Source organism: Fusarium musae, chromosome 1 (genome assembly GCF_019915245.1).
Source record: "Fusarium musae strain F31 chromosome 1, whole genome shotgun sequence".
NCBI classification, from domain to species: domain Eukaryota; kingdom Fungi; phylum Ascomycota; class Sordariomycetes; order Hypocreales; family Nectriaceae; genus Fusarium; species Fusarium musae.
Window position 1 is genome coordinate 2270250 of NC_058387.1, and position 17070 is coordinate 2287319.

Sequence of the window (17070 nt, forward strand, 5' to 3'; positions counted from 1 at the left end):
CACCAACCCACAAACATTCGGAGACAGTTTCGACTACTGCAGAGACCAAGACAAAGCCACAAGGTCTCGCCGTTGTATCGTCCCGCAAGAGGGATCCCGGCTTCATAGCAACTCACATCCAATCAGAAGCCCAAGTGAGCAATTTTCGTGTTGGGCCCTTCAGCTCGACATAGAACCTAGACCGACCAAGATTGGATATCGTAGACCACCATCCTCTCAACCCGAGAAATACCTCTTATAGTTTCCTTTACCGCTCCTTTTCTTGTTTCTTCTTCTTCCAGAAGCAATAGTTCTTTTTGACATTCCATCTATCTGGCGACCCTTTAGCTGCCGTCGGCAGTGCTTCCATTTATGCCGTGCACGACTCGCGCGCTTGCATCATCCTGCCACTATCGCCGTTGACGTCCAACGCCAAAGGTTTGGGGCCACACAATCATCGCTGTTCCGTCTGTTCCTGCATTTGCCAGTATCGGATTTCAGAATTCCCGCCAAGGGATAATACTTCTTGCGACCTCGAGACCTCTAGGGGCGACATCACCAAGATCACCAGCACCACATGGCTGAGGACTATGCCTAATCTAGATACGCCCGGCCTCTCAAAATATTCATTTATTCAGGGCATATCCTGAAAATACTGGGTGCCATATCCTCCCTTCTATGGCCTATACAGGCTGTTGGATCTCTTAACCCGATCGACCGCTTGGCCTATCCATCAAAGACCCTCCACTAATCCATATCATTCATCAAATTTCCAACTTGATTGTTGAAATACGCTCAGCTTCGTGGTTCTTACGAGCCTCACATACATCAAATCATGTCATCTTCTACCAGATCAGCCACAGACACACCTGTCAGCCCCAGGTCATCAGCTTTCATACCACGCCACCCACAATCTGAATATGACCCGTCTCTCTGTGGAAACGATAGACCAAGGACTTCCATGTCATCAACAAACACGAGAAAGTCCAGGAAGGAGAAATCACGATGGTTCACCCAAGTCAAGGATTGGTTATCAGTGGCTGAGCCATCAGCGCAAGCCATGAAGGAACAAAAGAAGAACACATACAGACGGCACAATATCGACATGAAGGATCCTCAAGCGGCAATCAAGCTGCATTTGCCTATTGGCAAAATACCCGACAACGCCATCACTTCGACACGAGGACCCAGCCCTGAGAAGGCACTTGAGCGCGCACGGCAGCAACGAGAAGAGACGCGATCATATTCAGGTCTCAGTCAAGCGTCTCACTCGGTCTCGAGTAGTATCAGCACCATCCCCAGTGCCAAGGACTACAACCCTGTTACTCCTTGGGACAATTGAGGTCAGAAGCAATATTTTTTTAATGGGGTAATGTGTAACGATGTATGAAATAAGGAGATTGGGGATTATACACTGGTTACTTTCCTCCGTCGTAGATGCTAGAGGTTCATATGGAATGTGGTCAAAAACGAGAGATACAGAGATACCTTGTCACGATTGCGGGAAGGTGGATAATTTCTAGCGTACTCATTGTCACTCTTCAGTTTGCTGCTCACGATACGGATTTAATAAATAATGTTGGGCGTATGGCTTTGATGCCATTATTACTCTTGAGTTACATTGGAAGACTGTACCAAGAAGTGATAATTACTCTAAGACACCTGAGAAATCAAGCACGGGGTCCATAGACTACTAGGCACATCCGTATCCATCATCTGAATCAATGAACGATATGAACGTCTCATAAACAGGACTTTAATTAATTATTTACCTCCATGGACGCAGTAGAAACAAGGTGGACTTGTAGTGAATTTATTTTGTGAGATATTCTTGATTATTGTGTTATGATGATGTTGTGCCACCGCCATTGGGGACACCAACCGACACTACAGGCGGAATGATTGCGTGGTAACTTGCAAGATGGCAAATGCCGAGAAGATCCGGGCAGCCGAGTGATTACATATTATTTAATAGACTTATTTAAAGCTGTAACAACAAGTCCATCATATGATCTGGAGCATGCATGTGATGGTAAATGATGCACGGAACTTAAGGTACCTTATCCTTCACCAAGTCCTTTTACGACGCATCATTGCGATTTTCCTCCTTTCCGGTGATGGCCAACTCAATTGCTGCCCTGTTTTCGCAAGCGGAAACGCAAACTAAACTCTTGATTAGGTGGCCATGTTAAACCGCAATTGTTCTGGGGAAAAGCCAAGCTTCAGCTCCAAGCTCTATCTCCCGGAAGCTTGTGTCCGCACTAGCACTCCCTGGTGAGCTTTTAACGATGATGATTGGCCATGTTGAATCCGGGAGCTGAAATGGCTGGCCTATGACGTATTCTACTTTTTAGCCTCTTCATCATGGATACGTTGGCAGCTGGCCCATCGGGTTTATATAGTACCCAGGGACAAGTTTGAGATTATGAGAACCATCTGAGATTGAATGGGCCTTTTTCCCGTGAATAGTGTATTGCATGTGTCACTAGCGATTGATTTTTGACAGAATAGTTCACTCATATTCACATCTTCCTCCCACTCACCTACATACACTCTTACACCGAGACCATCCATCAGCAGCAGAGGCCATCGATCAACTGAGAAACACGCAATAAACCCAATCCCACAATGCCTCTATTCTCATCCCCAAAAGACTCAAGCGAAGACAGACCAAACGGTACAAATGGATCTGCTCGTATCAACGACCCCGAGGAGGGTGAACAGGCTGTGCCAGATGAGCACACTCGACTACTCCCAAACCGCGTCAACTCAACTCAGCCTGGCCTACTTGACCCCGATGATCCCGCAGTCTCGCCCTATAACCTCTGGAGCATCCGAGCTCTGCGATACTTGACAATTGCTTTTACCCTCATAACGCTCGTTTGGTGGATTCTGCTTCTTGTCTCTACTTTTGTGACGCCCCCTGGCATTGGAACTCGTGGCAGCCCTTGGTTTGCTTTCGGATTCGCGACGTGGACACTTGCAAATCTCATCTTTACACTTCTTTTCTTCGAGGTGCCATCCAAGTCTGTCAGGATTCTTGCCATCTTCATTTCTGTAAGTCTGCACAACTGACACTGCTGCATTTGGCCACCCTTACTGACACTACACATAGGGCGTTATACTCCTCGACATGGTTCTCATCTTGTCCGTTCAAAAGACTCGATATGAAGAGGGCTGGGTCGGTGCTGCCACTGTCATCTGGGCACTACTCACCAGTCTCTGGACTCTGGTGGTTGATCGAACTGTCAAATGGGGCAAAGCTGAGGAAGAGGAACGCTTGACAGGCCGGGCGGAGACGAGACGAACCTTGTTCGAATGGTCTGAGGTCATGATTTCAACGGTCGCCTACGCCATCATGTCAGTGGCCGTATTCCTCATCACTTTAACCATTATCCTACGAGCCCTCGACGCTGGTGTGCCACACCCAGGAAAGCTGTATCCCGTTGATAACGGCAAATACCGCATTCATGTTTACTGCCACGGCAACAAGACTGACTCCAAGGGCAACGATCTCCCCACTGTATTGTTCGAAGCCGGCGAACGAACCGTAGAATACGACTTCTGGGGCTTTGCGGATAACGCCGTCAAGAACGGTTCCATTTCACGATACTGCTTCGCCGATCGACCTGGCTACGGGTGGTCAGATAACGCACCATCTCCATCATCAGCAGGCTTCGTGGTTGATACCCTCGGCGAGGCACTGGCTGGTGCTGGCGAGAGCGGACCATGGATACTCGCAAGTGCTGGAATCGGATCGATTTATTCAAGAGTCTTCTCAGCCCGCCACGGAGATCACATCAAAGGTCTGCTCCTTGTCGATCCCCTACATGAGGATCTTCTCGACGACGTTGCATCACCCGGCCGAGGATTCGTTCTCTGGCTCTGGGGCGTTATCTCCCCACTCGGTCTGGACCGAATCCCCGGTGCCATCTTCCGCGGACGAACAAGCCGCGACCGAGTACACGGACGATCGGCTCAGCAGAATGGCAAGTTCATCTTTGCCAAACTGCAGGAGAGTCTGGTCGCCGGTTCGTTCACTCGGCGAGATGCGCTGACCAGCCGTCAGATCCAGGACAAGGATACGCCGCTTGTTGTTATTAGCTCCGGCAAGCATATCAAGGATAGCCACACATGGGAGAAGAAACAGCGAGACCTGACCAAGTTGACCAAGAACCTCAAGAACTGGGACATCGTCGATGGAGCACCCCATGAAGTTTGGAGGACTCTTGAGGGCCGACAGAAGATTGAGAAGAGACTCAAGGAGCTGGTGCATGCTTGAGAATGTCGAATAGTTGATGATAATGTTTGAAACCTCGTTCAGATACTATACACACACAGCCGAGCCTGCACGTGCCTTGTCTATCAGCATCCGGAGACCTCGAGGATGCTGCCAGGGTTGATATGATGCTCATGAGACTGGGGGTTGACGGGAAACTTGTGGAGCATTTTTCAAGGATCGGGTTGACTGCGTGTAGGTAAGCAATGCGCGGCTTGGCTTTTCTGATGCACACCTTGAAACGAGAACAATGTTTTTATGGCTTCACTTTATTTTGTTATCACCGGCAATTAGCTATGGCATATATATACGTACAACATTAATTTATTTCATTAATCCAACTACCAATCTAGCGATACATAACGTGAAGCCAAAGGCTGGCAAGCAAGATGACACAACAAGAGTGGTTTGATTTACAGGTAGTTAGGTATTGCGTCACAACATTTCAGTTCATCGCTTTGACACTGGCCTCAATCTCCAGATACCGATAGCTACACACACCATCAAGGCGATTGCCATAAGAAGGTCATCCACCTCCATAGTATATAGCCCTCTTATTTGACTTCACACATTTTCTGTACAGTTGTCTAGTGCATGGTTTGTGTTGGCGTTTCTTGGACGTGGCCCCCCTAATCCTCCACACCTCCACGTGATAAGATCTTCATCATAGCAATTTCCAATACGACAAGGTTGTTGGCAGTAGCGTACTGTGAAAGAAGGAATCTGACTGTGCTTTCCTCGATCCTCTAGTGAGACGATAAATCTCCTCTCCCTCTTATGTCTCTCTGCTGATAGTTAGCCTGTTTCGTTTCCGGGCTTGAAGGGCGAATCTGGGGATTGGAATGACCTCACCGTCAGGTGAGGTACAAGGTAGTGCTGGTGCTGAAGAGACTAACTAATAAAGCAATAATAAGCCGTGCTATGTCCATTGCACAAGCAGGGCCAGCTTTGACCATTCACCTACCTAGTGCTGCTACAGCTCCCAGTTAGAGGCTCAGGCTGACTTCAGGCGGAGACATTCCCAGCAACGCCCAGTGGACAAGCATGGGTTCAGACTTGTCACTTTTTGAGTCAAGGATCATAGTTACTGTACTCCGTACCTACTCCGTACAGGTCCTACAGTAACCTAGTTGAGAGGTGAGGCATGTACTGTAATTTCTGACTCCATATTGAAAACGACACACACAAAGTTGCTTCAGTGACATCCTTGGGGATGGACCCTAATACTTGCTGACGATATGGCATTGTTGTTTCTGGTCCCTCCTCCTTTTTTCTTCTTGTTCTTTTCTGAGAAACATCCAGCGGTTGAAGGGGGGGAGGACTGTAGACCTCGAAGCAAAAATAGTATCTATGAACTGTCTTGAGAGATGTGTTAGTACAGAAAAAGTGCCTAATAACGACCCAAATCAATCCTTCAAGGGCTGTGCTGGCGGAGACATGCATATAGGTAGCTACACCTGCACCTGAACAAGTGAAGGATGGAAGCAAGATTCGAAACAATGGATTCACCGTTTATTTTTATTCTACGTAGTGTGAATGGATCTCACCAAATCTCATGTTCCTCGGATTCAGACGTGGATCCTCATCGCCTGGAAATTGCAGTAAATTAATATTTCGATGTATTCAAACGCCCCTAATAGAAACAGGGCCCACCTGGACTCCGTCCCCCATTAGAGCCCACTAGCATCTCACATTTCGTTCGTTGGACCGTGTCAAACCCAGCATCTACGTAAGGCAGCGGTCCCTTGTATGGATTGGTCTGCTGCACGCACACACGCACGCACTGCACGCATAGGCGATTGTCATCGACTCGATGCACTTTTGTTCCTCGACTGGGTCTATGGACCAAATCATTCTTTCATCTTCTCATGTACTCGAATCTCAAGTCCAAGTCCACCCTATGACTAGACTATCTGTTGGACCGTAGCTGATGCTGCTATCCGGTCGCCCAGGTACTAGTGCTCAGTTTGTCCCTCCTGAGACCATTTTCAGTTAGCCTCGTCCCTTATTTGGAGCTGATCTGGCGTTGAATCTGTCGCTCAGTCTCATCTAGGCACTGTACCAATAGCCCCCCCCCTCCGCCAAGGTTGCCTCCACTGGTACCCGACCTTTGCCCCTAGCAGTAAATGTGTAAGGTAGTAAGTAGAGTAAGTAGAGTAAGGTCCTGAATGTCCAGATCGAATGCTTCAATCTAAAAGTATCTGACCTCTAATCCCCTATTGCAGCACGCACACGCTGGAGGTACCTCTTCTCTAAGTATCCTTGAGCCCTGGGCTCTCCACCACAACTGCCCAGCTCCCCTACCGCCAGGCGCCTCTATATTCTACTCCATACACCGTATCCATACCTCTCTCACTTTACATCCATACCTACCTTACACACTCACGACAGGCTTCGACTTTTATCTCCCACGCTCCTTCATCCCACGCTGCCGCAGACGCGCTGTGCCGCGCTTGTATCGATCGCATCTTCTTCCATTGTCTCTTTTTTTCCCTGATCCGCTTCAGCCTTACCTGTCTACCTACCTAGGTACGGTGCAGTACCTACTCCAGCCTCACTTAAAGGTACAACTAGGCTAGGTCGATCGGGTCTTGGTTGTCTTGTGCCGCACCACACTGCATCGCTTCCTCGCTGCCACCGACTTGCTCCTCCTGCCGCCTCTCATCATCCCAGTCCGAACTGGGTGGGCTTATTGTTCGACTGTCACGCGAACACCAGATAGTGCTCGATATTTTCTATCCCACGAACGATACAGCATCTCACCGTGTTCGATTAGTCGCCCGACTTGGCCAATTGGTCCTGATCAAGTCCGTGTTGCTGCCGTCGTTACTTTCCTCTCAGCTGGTGCTGATGCCGACCGCTGCAAACACCTGTCGACCCGTGCTGGAAATTTGGTCTCGATAGGCCATTCGTGCTTGACGGGTTTGGAGCAAGGAGGGGGAATTGTGTTATAGCGACGTCCTGCATTGCTTTCACGATGGCGTCGAGCTACGACGACGCCATGCTCGGCGAGCATGGCCATGGCCATGGCGACCACTCCCACGATTATCACGCCCAGGACATGCCCCCGCATGCCGATTCAAACTGGCAGAACGGTGGTCAAATATACAGAACTCGCACACCCGACAACGGCAACTATCGACCGCGACCACCCGCATCCGCCCCAGGTACACCGAATCCCCCAGGATGGGCTGAGGACCAGCCGCCCCGCAAAAGTGCTGAGCGGAATAGATCGCGAGGTCGAAGTGGAAGATCCGCCAGCGGCCAGACAAGGACGTGCCAGGCGTGTGGCGAGCCCTTGACGGGTCAGTTTGTGCGAGCTCTTGATGGAACATTTCATCTTGATTGCTTCAAGTGCCAGGTGCGAGCCCCCAGACCGGCCCTGTTCTAATCGATCACGGCCAAATACTAATCTTTGACTAATAGGATTGCGGGGAGATTGTGGCCTCAAAATTCTTCCCTGCCGAAGACGAAAATGGCCGGGGACAATATCCTCTGTGCGAAACCGATTACTTTCGTCGACTTGGCCTCCTTTGCTACCAGTGCGGGGGAGCGCTCCGCGGCTCCTATATCACAGCCCTAGACCGAAAGTACCACGTCGATCATTTTACTTGCTCTTTATGTTCAACAATATTCGGCGCTCAGGATAGCTATTATGAACATGACGGAAACGTCTACTGCCATTATCATTATTCTACACAGTTCGCGCAGCAGTGCAATGGCTGCCAGACAGCCATTCTAAAGCAGTTTGTCGAGATCTTCAGAAATGGCCAAAACCAGCATTGGCACCCCGAGTGCTACATGATTCACAAATTCTGGAATGTGCGGTTAGCGCAACCTACGGACGCGCGACCCGCGCTCGAAAGTTCGGACGATGCTGCGGGCAGAGACCTTATCCGTGTGGAGGAAGAGCGCATGGAAGAGAAGGTGTTCCGTATATGGAGCGTCCTGTCGACTTTCGAAGAGTCCTCTGCTGCTTGCATATCTGACATGCTGCTTCATGTTAGCAATGGCTCATATGTTGAGGGTGTCTTTGTTGCCAAGCGCTTCATCTGGCACGTTGAGATATTGTTCCAGTCAGCAGATCGCCTAGATGAGACTATGGTCGGCTTGAACGAAAAAGGTACAGTCTCAAACTTTTGAGTATGAAATGCGCGAGATCTGACTTCCTGTTTAGGGATGTCATACGGCCGAGAAGCCAAACTATTATGCAAGAAGATCGTTTCCTTCTTCTCTCTCCTTTCCAAGACACAAGACAACGCTACTCACAAACTCGGTGTCACACAAGAGCTGCTGTCCCTCGTCACAGGTCTTGCCCACTATCTCAAACTTTTAATTCGAATCTGCCTTCAGGGTGCCCTCCGTCTCGAGCGCGAAGCTAGCGCATCCACAGGCCTGTATCAGTTCCTGGACGATTTGAGCGACCTTGACGCAATAAAGAACGATGACGGTCAGCTGTCGGTGACTGCAAGCGGCGGAAAGCTCTCTGCCAACGACTCTGACCACTGTTCTCTCTGCCACAGGTCTGTCGAGGACGAGTGTGCCAAGAATGGCGACCTGAGGTGGCACCTGAACTGTGTTAAGTGCACGAGGTGCGGGCGAGATGTTGGACGATCTTTACAAGAGGCTTGTCTCAACGCATTGGATCGAAAGATATACTGCACCAACTGTGCCGGAGCCAACGCTTTACCACTCGAGCACGTCTCAAAACTGCAGCAATATGTTTTTCTACTTCGAGTCGCCTTGGCTCGGCTGTTGGATATTCTGAAAGCTAATGGAACTCTCCCACGATCCAAAGATGACAACGATAATAACGGATACGGTACAGGCGATGGTCAGGGAAGTGACCCGAGGTCAAGAGGAGGAGATTCACAGTCACGTGGACCCGGTGGCAGCAAACGAGAGTCGTCTTATGAGAACACTCTCAATGATGTACGCAGGCTACGAAGTACGCGACTGGATAGGCACCTGTCGTCTAGTGCTCGACAAGCCCGAAGCTCTCGAGTGATGGACACTGATGGCAAGGGCCCTCGCCCAGGTTCGTCTGGTGATGCTGGGCAGGGCCACGGTGCACAAGGCTCGACCGACATTATGTTTGGACAAAATGATGGTATCACTTTGGATGATATCTCGAGGATAGTTGCTGTCGAGCAGTCTAGAGATCTGCAGCAGAAAGCACCACAGCCCTTTCAAGATCGATCGCTAGATGCATCTTCTTCGAACCAGGGTCATCTGCGGACGCAGTCAGCCGACCGAGAGCGCACCGAAACAGTGCAAGAGCGAATTGGGCGTAGATTTTTCTCTGAACTCTCTGGTCTCGAGTACTTCAACGTTCGCCATCTTGCCGTTCTCACCATGCAGCCCATGATTGAGCAAGAATTCTCACTGGAAGAACTACTGAGCTTCATTGAGTCGCGTAAACAGGGGGCGAGTATCTGGAAGAATATCGGAAAAGCCTTTAAGAATGATAAGAGCAAGAACGTCAAGAAAAAGGGTGTGTTCGGTGTACCTCTCGAGATAATCATCGAAAGGGATGGTGCGGAATCGACAGACGGTGTTGGTCCGGGCACGCTTCGAATCCCTGCTGTTATTGATGACATTGTATCGTCGATGCGTAAGATGGATCTCTCGGTTGAGGGCGTGTTCCGAAAGAATGGCAACATCAAGAAGCAGCAAGGCTTGGTGGATACCATCAACGCTGAAGGTTGTGACGTGGTCAACTTTATGGAACAGCCCGTCGTTCAGCTTGCTGCGCTTCTCAAACGCTACCTGCGAGATCTACCAGATCCGCTCATGACTCACAAGTTATACAGGCTATGGATCAGTGCAGCCAAGATTTCGGACCCTGAGAAGAGAAAGCGGTGCCTGCACTTGACCTGCTGTCTCCTACCAAAAAGCCACCGAGACTGCCTTGAGATTCTGTTCAGTTTCTTGAAATGGGCTGGAACGTTTCACCAGCTGGATGAAGACCTTGGTTCTAAGATGGATACGAGAAATCTTGCCACTGTCATTGCGCCTAATATCCTAACAAACCCCAACAGGGCACCTGCATTAGATAGCGAGGCTATGTACGTTATTGACGCCGTGGAAATGATGATTACACATATCGAGGAAATGTGCCAGGTAAGAATCGGCCTTCTTTAGGGCTGTGGCCATTATGTTGACCTTTTCTAGGTTCCCGATGAGATCCTTGGCCTCATGAACGACCCTTATATCTTTACCAACAGTGGAGACCTCACGACGAAGGATATTCTGAAGCGATTCCAAGACCGACGGGGACAGATTTCTATTGCTGATGTGAACGAGGTCTACAACCGTCAGGATAACTCCACCCGACCACCAGCTCGGCGAGTAGAAACTGACCCAGCAGTTTGGCAGGGTGAAGCCACTGTTCGCACGATACAAGACCCTTCAATGCCTAACCCCAACAATGGGCATGGAACTCCCCCGGCGCGGTTCCGAGGACGAAACGATCTGGGCAATGCTTCGCCTTATGGGGTCAACCAGTTCAACCAGTCGGACAGTCAGCTCGACAGCGCCGAGCACAGCAGGAGGCGAGAATGGCGTAACTCTGGTATGGGACGTCAAGGCAGCGGACTTGGTGTGTCCGGCAACTCATGATACTTGTCTTTCACAGTGATATTCTTGATTACACCTGGGCCCGGAAACGCCCAGCGTCAAGCTTCGTTTCGTTATTCTACATGCAGTTCAGGAGGTATGATTTGGGAGTAGAGAGTTATTTGCATAGTCGACGGCGTTCCTCTTCGCTTCTTCCTCAGGCTTATATATGCTACCTATATCAGTGCATACAACTGTCGAACAAACAGGAAAAGAGCATTTTACCAATCACAAAACCCTTGGCATTCATCGTTTTCTACACCACACGACACGACAAACCTGGTAGTTGTCTTGTTCTTTCTTCTAGGAAACTGAGATGATGATCTCGCTCCTATCACTATTCCCTTCTCGACACTCAACTTCATGCCATGTTCTCTTCGAGCTCACATCACCTAAATAGCATGAGACATACATGTCTGCCAATGCCATCTTCTCTTGGGTTTAGTGTTTGTTCTTTGGGCAGGGGAGGGGCTGGAGGCCTATACCTCTTTTCTTACGAAACAAAAGGGGGTTCCAAGAAAGGGTGTTATTATTTTTTTCCCTTCTTTCTATCTACGGTGCTCTTTCTATCTTCTTCTATACCTGAGTTGGATGGAGTAAACCATGTTAGCGGGTTGATTCCCATTGGAGTGTTGAGACCGGGCAAGGCGAGGCGAGATCAAGATGAAGAGGGTCATTGACTCCTCGTGCAAAATAAAAAAAATGCATGCGTGTGTGCTGGGTCAGATGTGAGGATGCAAACTACCTTAGTTTATGTTGGCTTCATTCTGGGATCAGATGGGATCTGGGTCACGCATTTAAGTGATGACAAGCGAGATAGGAACAATAGATTATGTTCCGTATGGATACTGACGATTGAACGACTGGACCTTGGTCTTATCTGCTTAGATACAGCTAGAATAATTCTGTTCAAATCATGGAATCCGGCGCTATATTATAAGACACTACATTCCAACGGAACGTTAGGCTACTTTGAACAATGTCACGCTGGTGTGTCTCGTTGGGCGAGACTGAAAATGTACTTGAAGCTGAATCTTCGTAGACTAAACGATATATAATTAAAGATGTCTCATATTGAATATTTAGGCCGAAATATGCTGTTCGTGGCCGGATATGAAGTTTTTACCACATTCGCCTCTCTGTCTCTTCCTTTAGATAGGAGCACCCTCCTATTCATTTCTCTCATTACTAGTAAGATTACGCCTTGGGAGCGGCAGCGGCAGCAGCCGCCTTGTCCTGCTCGAGGAACCAGTTCACGCCACGATCGATGCCCTCCTTCAAGGACCAGACAGGCTGGTAGCGCAGAGCACGCTTGGCCTTGTTGATGTTGTAGTAGCGGGTCATGCAGCTCATGATGATAGACTTGCGAGTGAGTGTGGGGGTCTTTCCGAGAATGTTGGCGAGAACCTCACTGACATAGCCGATGGCGATGCCGACCTCGCGGTTGAGACCCCAATTGCCTTCTGTACCCTTATCATAGCCGGCGGCACGCCAGATGGCACGGGCAAAGTCCCAGAAGTAAACGGGTGTGTCGTTTGTGATGAAGAAAGCCTCGCCGTCGACCCGCTCATGATCAAGGGGGATGGTGGGAGAGGCAGCGGTGGCGAGGAGGAGCTGTGCAGCGAGGAGGTGGGCATGGGCGACGTTGCCGACATAGGTGAAGTCGAAGAGGTTCTCGTTGGCGCCGACTTGAATTGTGTGCTTGCCGCGCTTGTAGGCGTTGAGAATGCCTGCGAGAGTCTGGACGTCGCCTTCGCCAAAGATACCGGCGGGACGGATGGAAGTCGTGAGAAGCTTGCAGCCCTCCTGGCGGTTGGCTTTGAGAACGATCTCTTCTGCTTGTGCCTGCGGGTAGTGCCTTGTTAGCTAGACAGTCTGGAACGATCTGACTGTGGCGTGAGCAAACCTTGGTCTCTGAATAATACTCAGTCTGCGCCTCCCCGCGAATCAAAGGCCACCTCTCGTCAGCGTTGAGCAGATCAGTGACGTTGTCGCTGATGACACTGGCAGAGCTTGTGTACACAAGAACCTTGACACCCGTCTTTTGGCAGGCGTCGACAACAGCCTGTGTACCATCGACGTTGACCTTCTTGAACACATCATGACCGATATTGGGGTTGACAGCAACAGGAGAGGCTGTGTGGATGACAACGTCGGGTTTGAGCTCCTCGAATAGAGATAGAAGCCTCTCGGGGTCGGTGATGTCGCATTCTCGGTACTCGGCGTTGGGATTGCGATTGCGCTCGCATCGTAGGTCGACGCCGATAGTGGCAGTGGTTGTCCATTGCTCAAGGGCCTGGTTGACAATGTGATGGCCTAGAAAGCCATTGCCGCCAATGACGACGACTCTCCCGAGAGGACCTCTAGATTTCGTCTTTTCAGCCATCGTCAGTGGTGTGTATCTGCTCTGCCTGCATATGTTGTGAGAGTGCGGTAGCAGTAGGAGTCGCCCGAGGTGGGAAGGGTAAGCCAGAGAGAGTTTCTAGGTATAGGTAGGTTGATAATACCCTGGGGTACGGCCACTGTAGGGATAGGTAGAGCTAATTTGGTGGTGAGAGCAGGGGTCCTCTTCTGTGTGGCTGATATCTTAGGCTAATGGGAATATGGTGGGGGTTGTAGCACCTCCACAACCTTAGATGCCTCCTGTGGCAACCAATCAGTGGATCCGCTCCTTAAATCTTCAGCGGCTTCATCAACTTAGTTACCTCTGGACGTCTTTGTACGGCGTGAATCGATATCGTGTGTCACGAGACTTCACTTCTCCTCCCTCTCTCTCTTTACTCTCCCGCCTTTCCTAATTCCTCAGGAATACCATAAGCACTCTTCTTGTTTCCTGTTCTCTTTTTGCCCACCTACAACTTCATCCCATATACCTTCACCCTTGTCTCACCTGGCTCGTGCTTTCTTTTACTTGCTATTTTGGACCCCTTTGGATATAAACAACATCCAATATCGACCTTGGGAGCAACATTTCTTCTTCTCTTCAGCACGATTACTCCTCTTCTCTTGGGAAACAGTGTTTTTGGGCGAGAAGCAGTCGACATGCTTTATTGGCATTCAAATCATGGCAAGGAACAGCTCGGACGGGGTAGAGATTCTTGTCCACATCACAGCACCAAGTCGAGCAACCGATGATGTTTCATATCGACAGCTTGCCCAGGCTTATCTAGCCTTTGAGCCTCACGGGCGCACGCAACTACCCGTGATAGAATCGGAGACAGTTGAGGAACAACAGCGTGTGCCAGAAGGATACCAAGGAGCGCCATCGCCAAGTCAGACCAGGGTAACAACTTCGTTTGGACGATCATTTGAGATCACATCCCAGGATCTAAGTTTCGAAGGAGCTATAGACAATCGATCATCACCATGTCTACAGCGTGAGGCATTGGCTCGGGGTGCGATCCCCTCATCAGGCCATACTGGTTTCGGGTCAATCAACTCCTGGTGTGCGCCTGCGAGTCAAATCAGTGACTCGTATCCCATGCCAGATGCTGCGCTCTTGGACGTTTCACCGTCACGTATACTACAGAGCTACGTCCGAAGAACTCAGTCATCGCAGGAACCATATTCATCGCCAACTGCGCATAAGAAGCGTCCTCCGGTACCAGAGTTTGGACACGCTGTTGAAATTCCCTCCTCCCTACCACCTCACAGTCAAGAAGAAACTTGGCCTCTCGGGGCGTCTGAAATCACAGATATCGTACCTACGACACCACAAGCAGACAAAGCAGCAGTGGTTCCCATACCCTCGGCGAATACAGAGGTGATAGCCTTCGAGCATTTGGCCCCGAATATAACTCATGTTTCTGGCAGTGTGGTTAGCAGCCACTCACCAGCTCTATCCCCTCGTGCAGGGTCGGAACCCCCACTAACAAAACGATCCAAGATTGGACACTTGGAGCATGGTGATCTTGTCAGAAGCTCTAGCGATACAGGGCCAGCTCTATCAACGAGAAACTCGCAGGGGGACCAAGTCAGCAATAGCTTGGAAATCCGGCCACCATCGCCACCCGTGGGTGTTGACGACATTGATCCTGCAGACCTGATATCTGAGAAGCTCGCGAAACTCGCCCGCGATCTGTCGTCGAGATATCGTCCGACGACAAACCGCGATATCGAAGCGTTCGAACGAGGATACTGGCTTATCAACTGCAGCGGCTGGGACCCAGATGTCCGCTTTGATACTTGGGTTTTCCTCGCTAATTATCTCAAGAGTGGTTTGGCGGGTTGGGGAACCTGGTGCCGTAGAGACAAAACCCACGACTGGTTACGCCTGTATTGCTGGGGACATGTCGCGAAACATACTTACTTGCTTTTGTATCTTGCAAGTGGAAGACAGGTCAAGACAAGTGGTGCGAAGTGGTATGGAGCAGATGGTGAAGTTGCTCTGGAAATCCCGCCTTATGAGAAGCAGGGATAAGTCAGCCACGTTCGCACCATATTTCAGTTTGGATATTTCACTCGACTTGGCATTATGGGAGACTTGGATATTCGTATCATAAGCGAGGCGTTTGTCGGTTCTTTTTCCTGCTTCTTTGGTGTAGATAAGGGTTGCCATCAATCATCGCAATTAGATAGAGCTGCAAAGCTTGGTCCTTCGACGTTATAAGGCGACATAAATAGACGAAACGCACGTTGCACGAGCCCTTGATTATTAACTATTTCCAAGTGACTACCAGCTCAGCTGAGTTTGGGGTATGTCATGTCTTAACCAGAGCCGTCGTACTCTCCACGATCCAGTACAAACACAAACAAGAACAAAAATAGACAAAAACCAGACCAGACAAAGTCCCCGTTACCATTCCCTTGACCCGCCCAGCCCTTTATGATCAGTACCATACCATAAATAGATCATAAACACCTTGGATTCCTATACTTGCACAACAGCGATCACTCACGAAACAGTCCTTTGTACATAGAATTTCTCTCTAATCTAAGTGGAAGCCCCTCATAATCGGTTCTCTAGGCAAGTCCAGTTTCCTGGATGACCTTTGCGCGCGCGTCAAGCTTCTCAATCTCGGCCTTGTACTTGACAGATGAATCAGCGGCACGCTGCTCATATAGGGCCTTCTCAGTAGGGGTCACGTCCTTCCAGGACTCGCCAATTTCTTTGAACTTGGTCTGGTTACTCTCAGCATGGCTTTTGTTCCAGTTGTCGATAAGGTAGAGGGAGTAAGAGCCTGTAGGACGCAGGGGCAGACGCTCATCTGAGATTGGCTTGACAGGCTTGCCAGTTAGGAAAGCGAGGCGGCGGCGGGCTTTGTTAGCCAAGTAAATGCGCGCCGGCTCATGAGTCTCAACCCAAGCTTTATAAGTCGCGAGATTCTTCTGGCGGTTGGCAACAGCCCTGCGATGGAGCTCCTTCAAACTTTGTGTTAGCTCGTTCAGTAAAGGGGGGAGAAAAGGGCGTGACGCACTTGTTGCTCGGATTCGGTCAGTTGACGGAACTTCTCAGACAGCTCAGTCATCTGCTGGGTGATTCCACCAGTTCCTGAGAGGTTCCCTTGGTTCTCGGACGTGAAAAGGGTCCAAGTGCTGGCTGGAAGCATAGCCAGCTTGTCTTTGAGCGCCCATTTCTTGAGCTCCCGGATTTCGAGCTTCTTGGCCTTCTCTGGATCAACCTCTTTCTTGGCCTTCTTGGGCTTTGGCGCAGTAGCCTTGGGGTTAGGCTTCGCCTTAGTCTGGGACTTGGACTTGCTATCAGTCGCCTTAGACTTGGATTTGGTGGTGAGGGTAGCCTTCTTAGTGGTGGTGGTCGTCGTCTTCTTGGCGACCTTATCGCCGGAGGCAGGAGAGGGGGACCATGCTGAGACGGTGAAGCTTCGGATGGGGAGCGCAATCTTTATGGCCGACTGGCGACAGAGCAATTGAGCGGCAGAGGGAGCGGAAGCAGAAAGGCGGGCTGTCTGAGCGCGATGGACGGCGGCCCGGCCCACGGAAGTGAGCATTTTGGTATTTGTTACGGTTGATTTGGAGAGAATCGATCTGAGCGAACCGATTTACAGTGGCGGCGACGATGAACTGCAAGGCTGAGTTTGTATACGGTGAGGAATTGGCCTAGTCGAGATGAGGCTGATGGTGTTGACCTAAGGTAGACAGACAGTGCCTACCTCATGTTTTGCGCTTTGCGGGCGGGCAGTTTCTAATTCCAGTGCCGGCCATGGAAGGTGGGCAGGTGGGCAGGTGGGCAGGTG

The 17070-nt window shown here is 50.1% G+C and overlaps 6 protein-coding genes across 6 annotated transcripts; 4 read left to right on the top strand and 2 right to left on the bottom strand.

The window, feature by feature from the left end:
• Window positions 1–814: 814 nt before the first annotated feature.
• J7337_000687 (uncharacterized protein) lies at window positions 815–1321 on the top strand (the record flags this gene model as incomplete). The annotated part of the gene is made up of 1 exon (XM_044818435.1): window positions 815–1321. One exon carries the CDS (start codon window positions 815–817, stop codon window positions 1319–1321), a length of 507 nt encoding a protein of 168 aa, XP_044686137.1.
• A 1286-nt stretch (window positions 1322–2607) lies between these two features.
• J7337_000688 (uncharacterized protein) lies at window positions 2608–4261 on the top strand (the record flags this gene model as incomplete). Its single annotated transcript, XM_044818436.1, has 2 exons — window positions 2608–3036; window positions 3095–4261. 2 exons carry the CDS (start codon window positions 2608–2610, stop codon window positions 4259–4261), a joined length of 1596 nt encoding a protein of 531 aa, XP_044686138.1.
• A 2974-nt stretch (window positions 4262–7235) lies between these two features.
• J7337_000689 (uncharacterized protein) lies at window positions 7236–10879 on the top strand (the record flags this gene model as incomplete). The annotated part of the gene is made up of 4 exons (XM_044818437.1): window positions 7236–7619; window positions 7685–8381; window positions 8436–10381; window positions 10433–10879. 4 exons carry the CDS (start codon window positions 7236–7238, stop codon window positions 10877–10879), a joined length of 3474 nt encoding a protein of 1157 aa, XP_044686139.1.
• Window positions 10880–12073: 1194 nt separating this feature from the next.
• On the bottom strand, window positions 12074–13262 carry J7337_000690 (uncharacterized protein; the record flags this gene model as incomplete). The annotated part of the gene is made up of 2 exons (XM_044818438.1): window positions 12074–12721; window positions 12783–13262. The coding sequence occupies 2 exons, from the start codon at window positions 13260–13262 to the stop codon at window positions 12074–12076; spliced, it is 1128 nt and encodes a 375-aa protein (XP_044686140.1).
• A 678-nt stretch (window positions 13263–13940) lies between these two features.
• Window positions 13941–15296, top strand: J7337_000691 (uncharacterized protein; the record flags this gene model as incomplete). Its single annotated transcript, XM_044818439.1, has 1 exon — window positions 13941–15296. One exon carries the CDS (start codon window positions 13941–13943, stop codon window positions 15294–15296), a length of 1356 nt encoding a protein of 451 aa, XP_044686141.1.
• A 542-nt stretch (window positions 15297–15838) lies between these two features.
• Window positions 15839–16824, bottom strand: J7337_000692 (uncharacterized protein; the record flags this gene model as incomplete). The annotated part of the gene is made up of 2 exons (XM_044818440.1): window positions 15839–16237; window positions 16294–16824. 2 exons carry the CDS (start codon window positions 16822–16824, stop codon window positions 15839–15841), a joined length of 930 nt encoding a protein of 309 aa, XP_044686142.1.
• Between the last annotated feature and the right edge of the window lie 246 nt (window positions 16825–17070).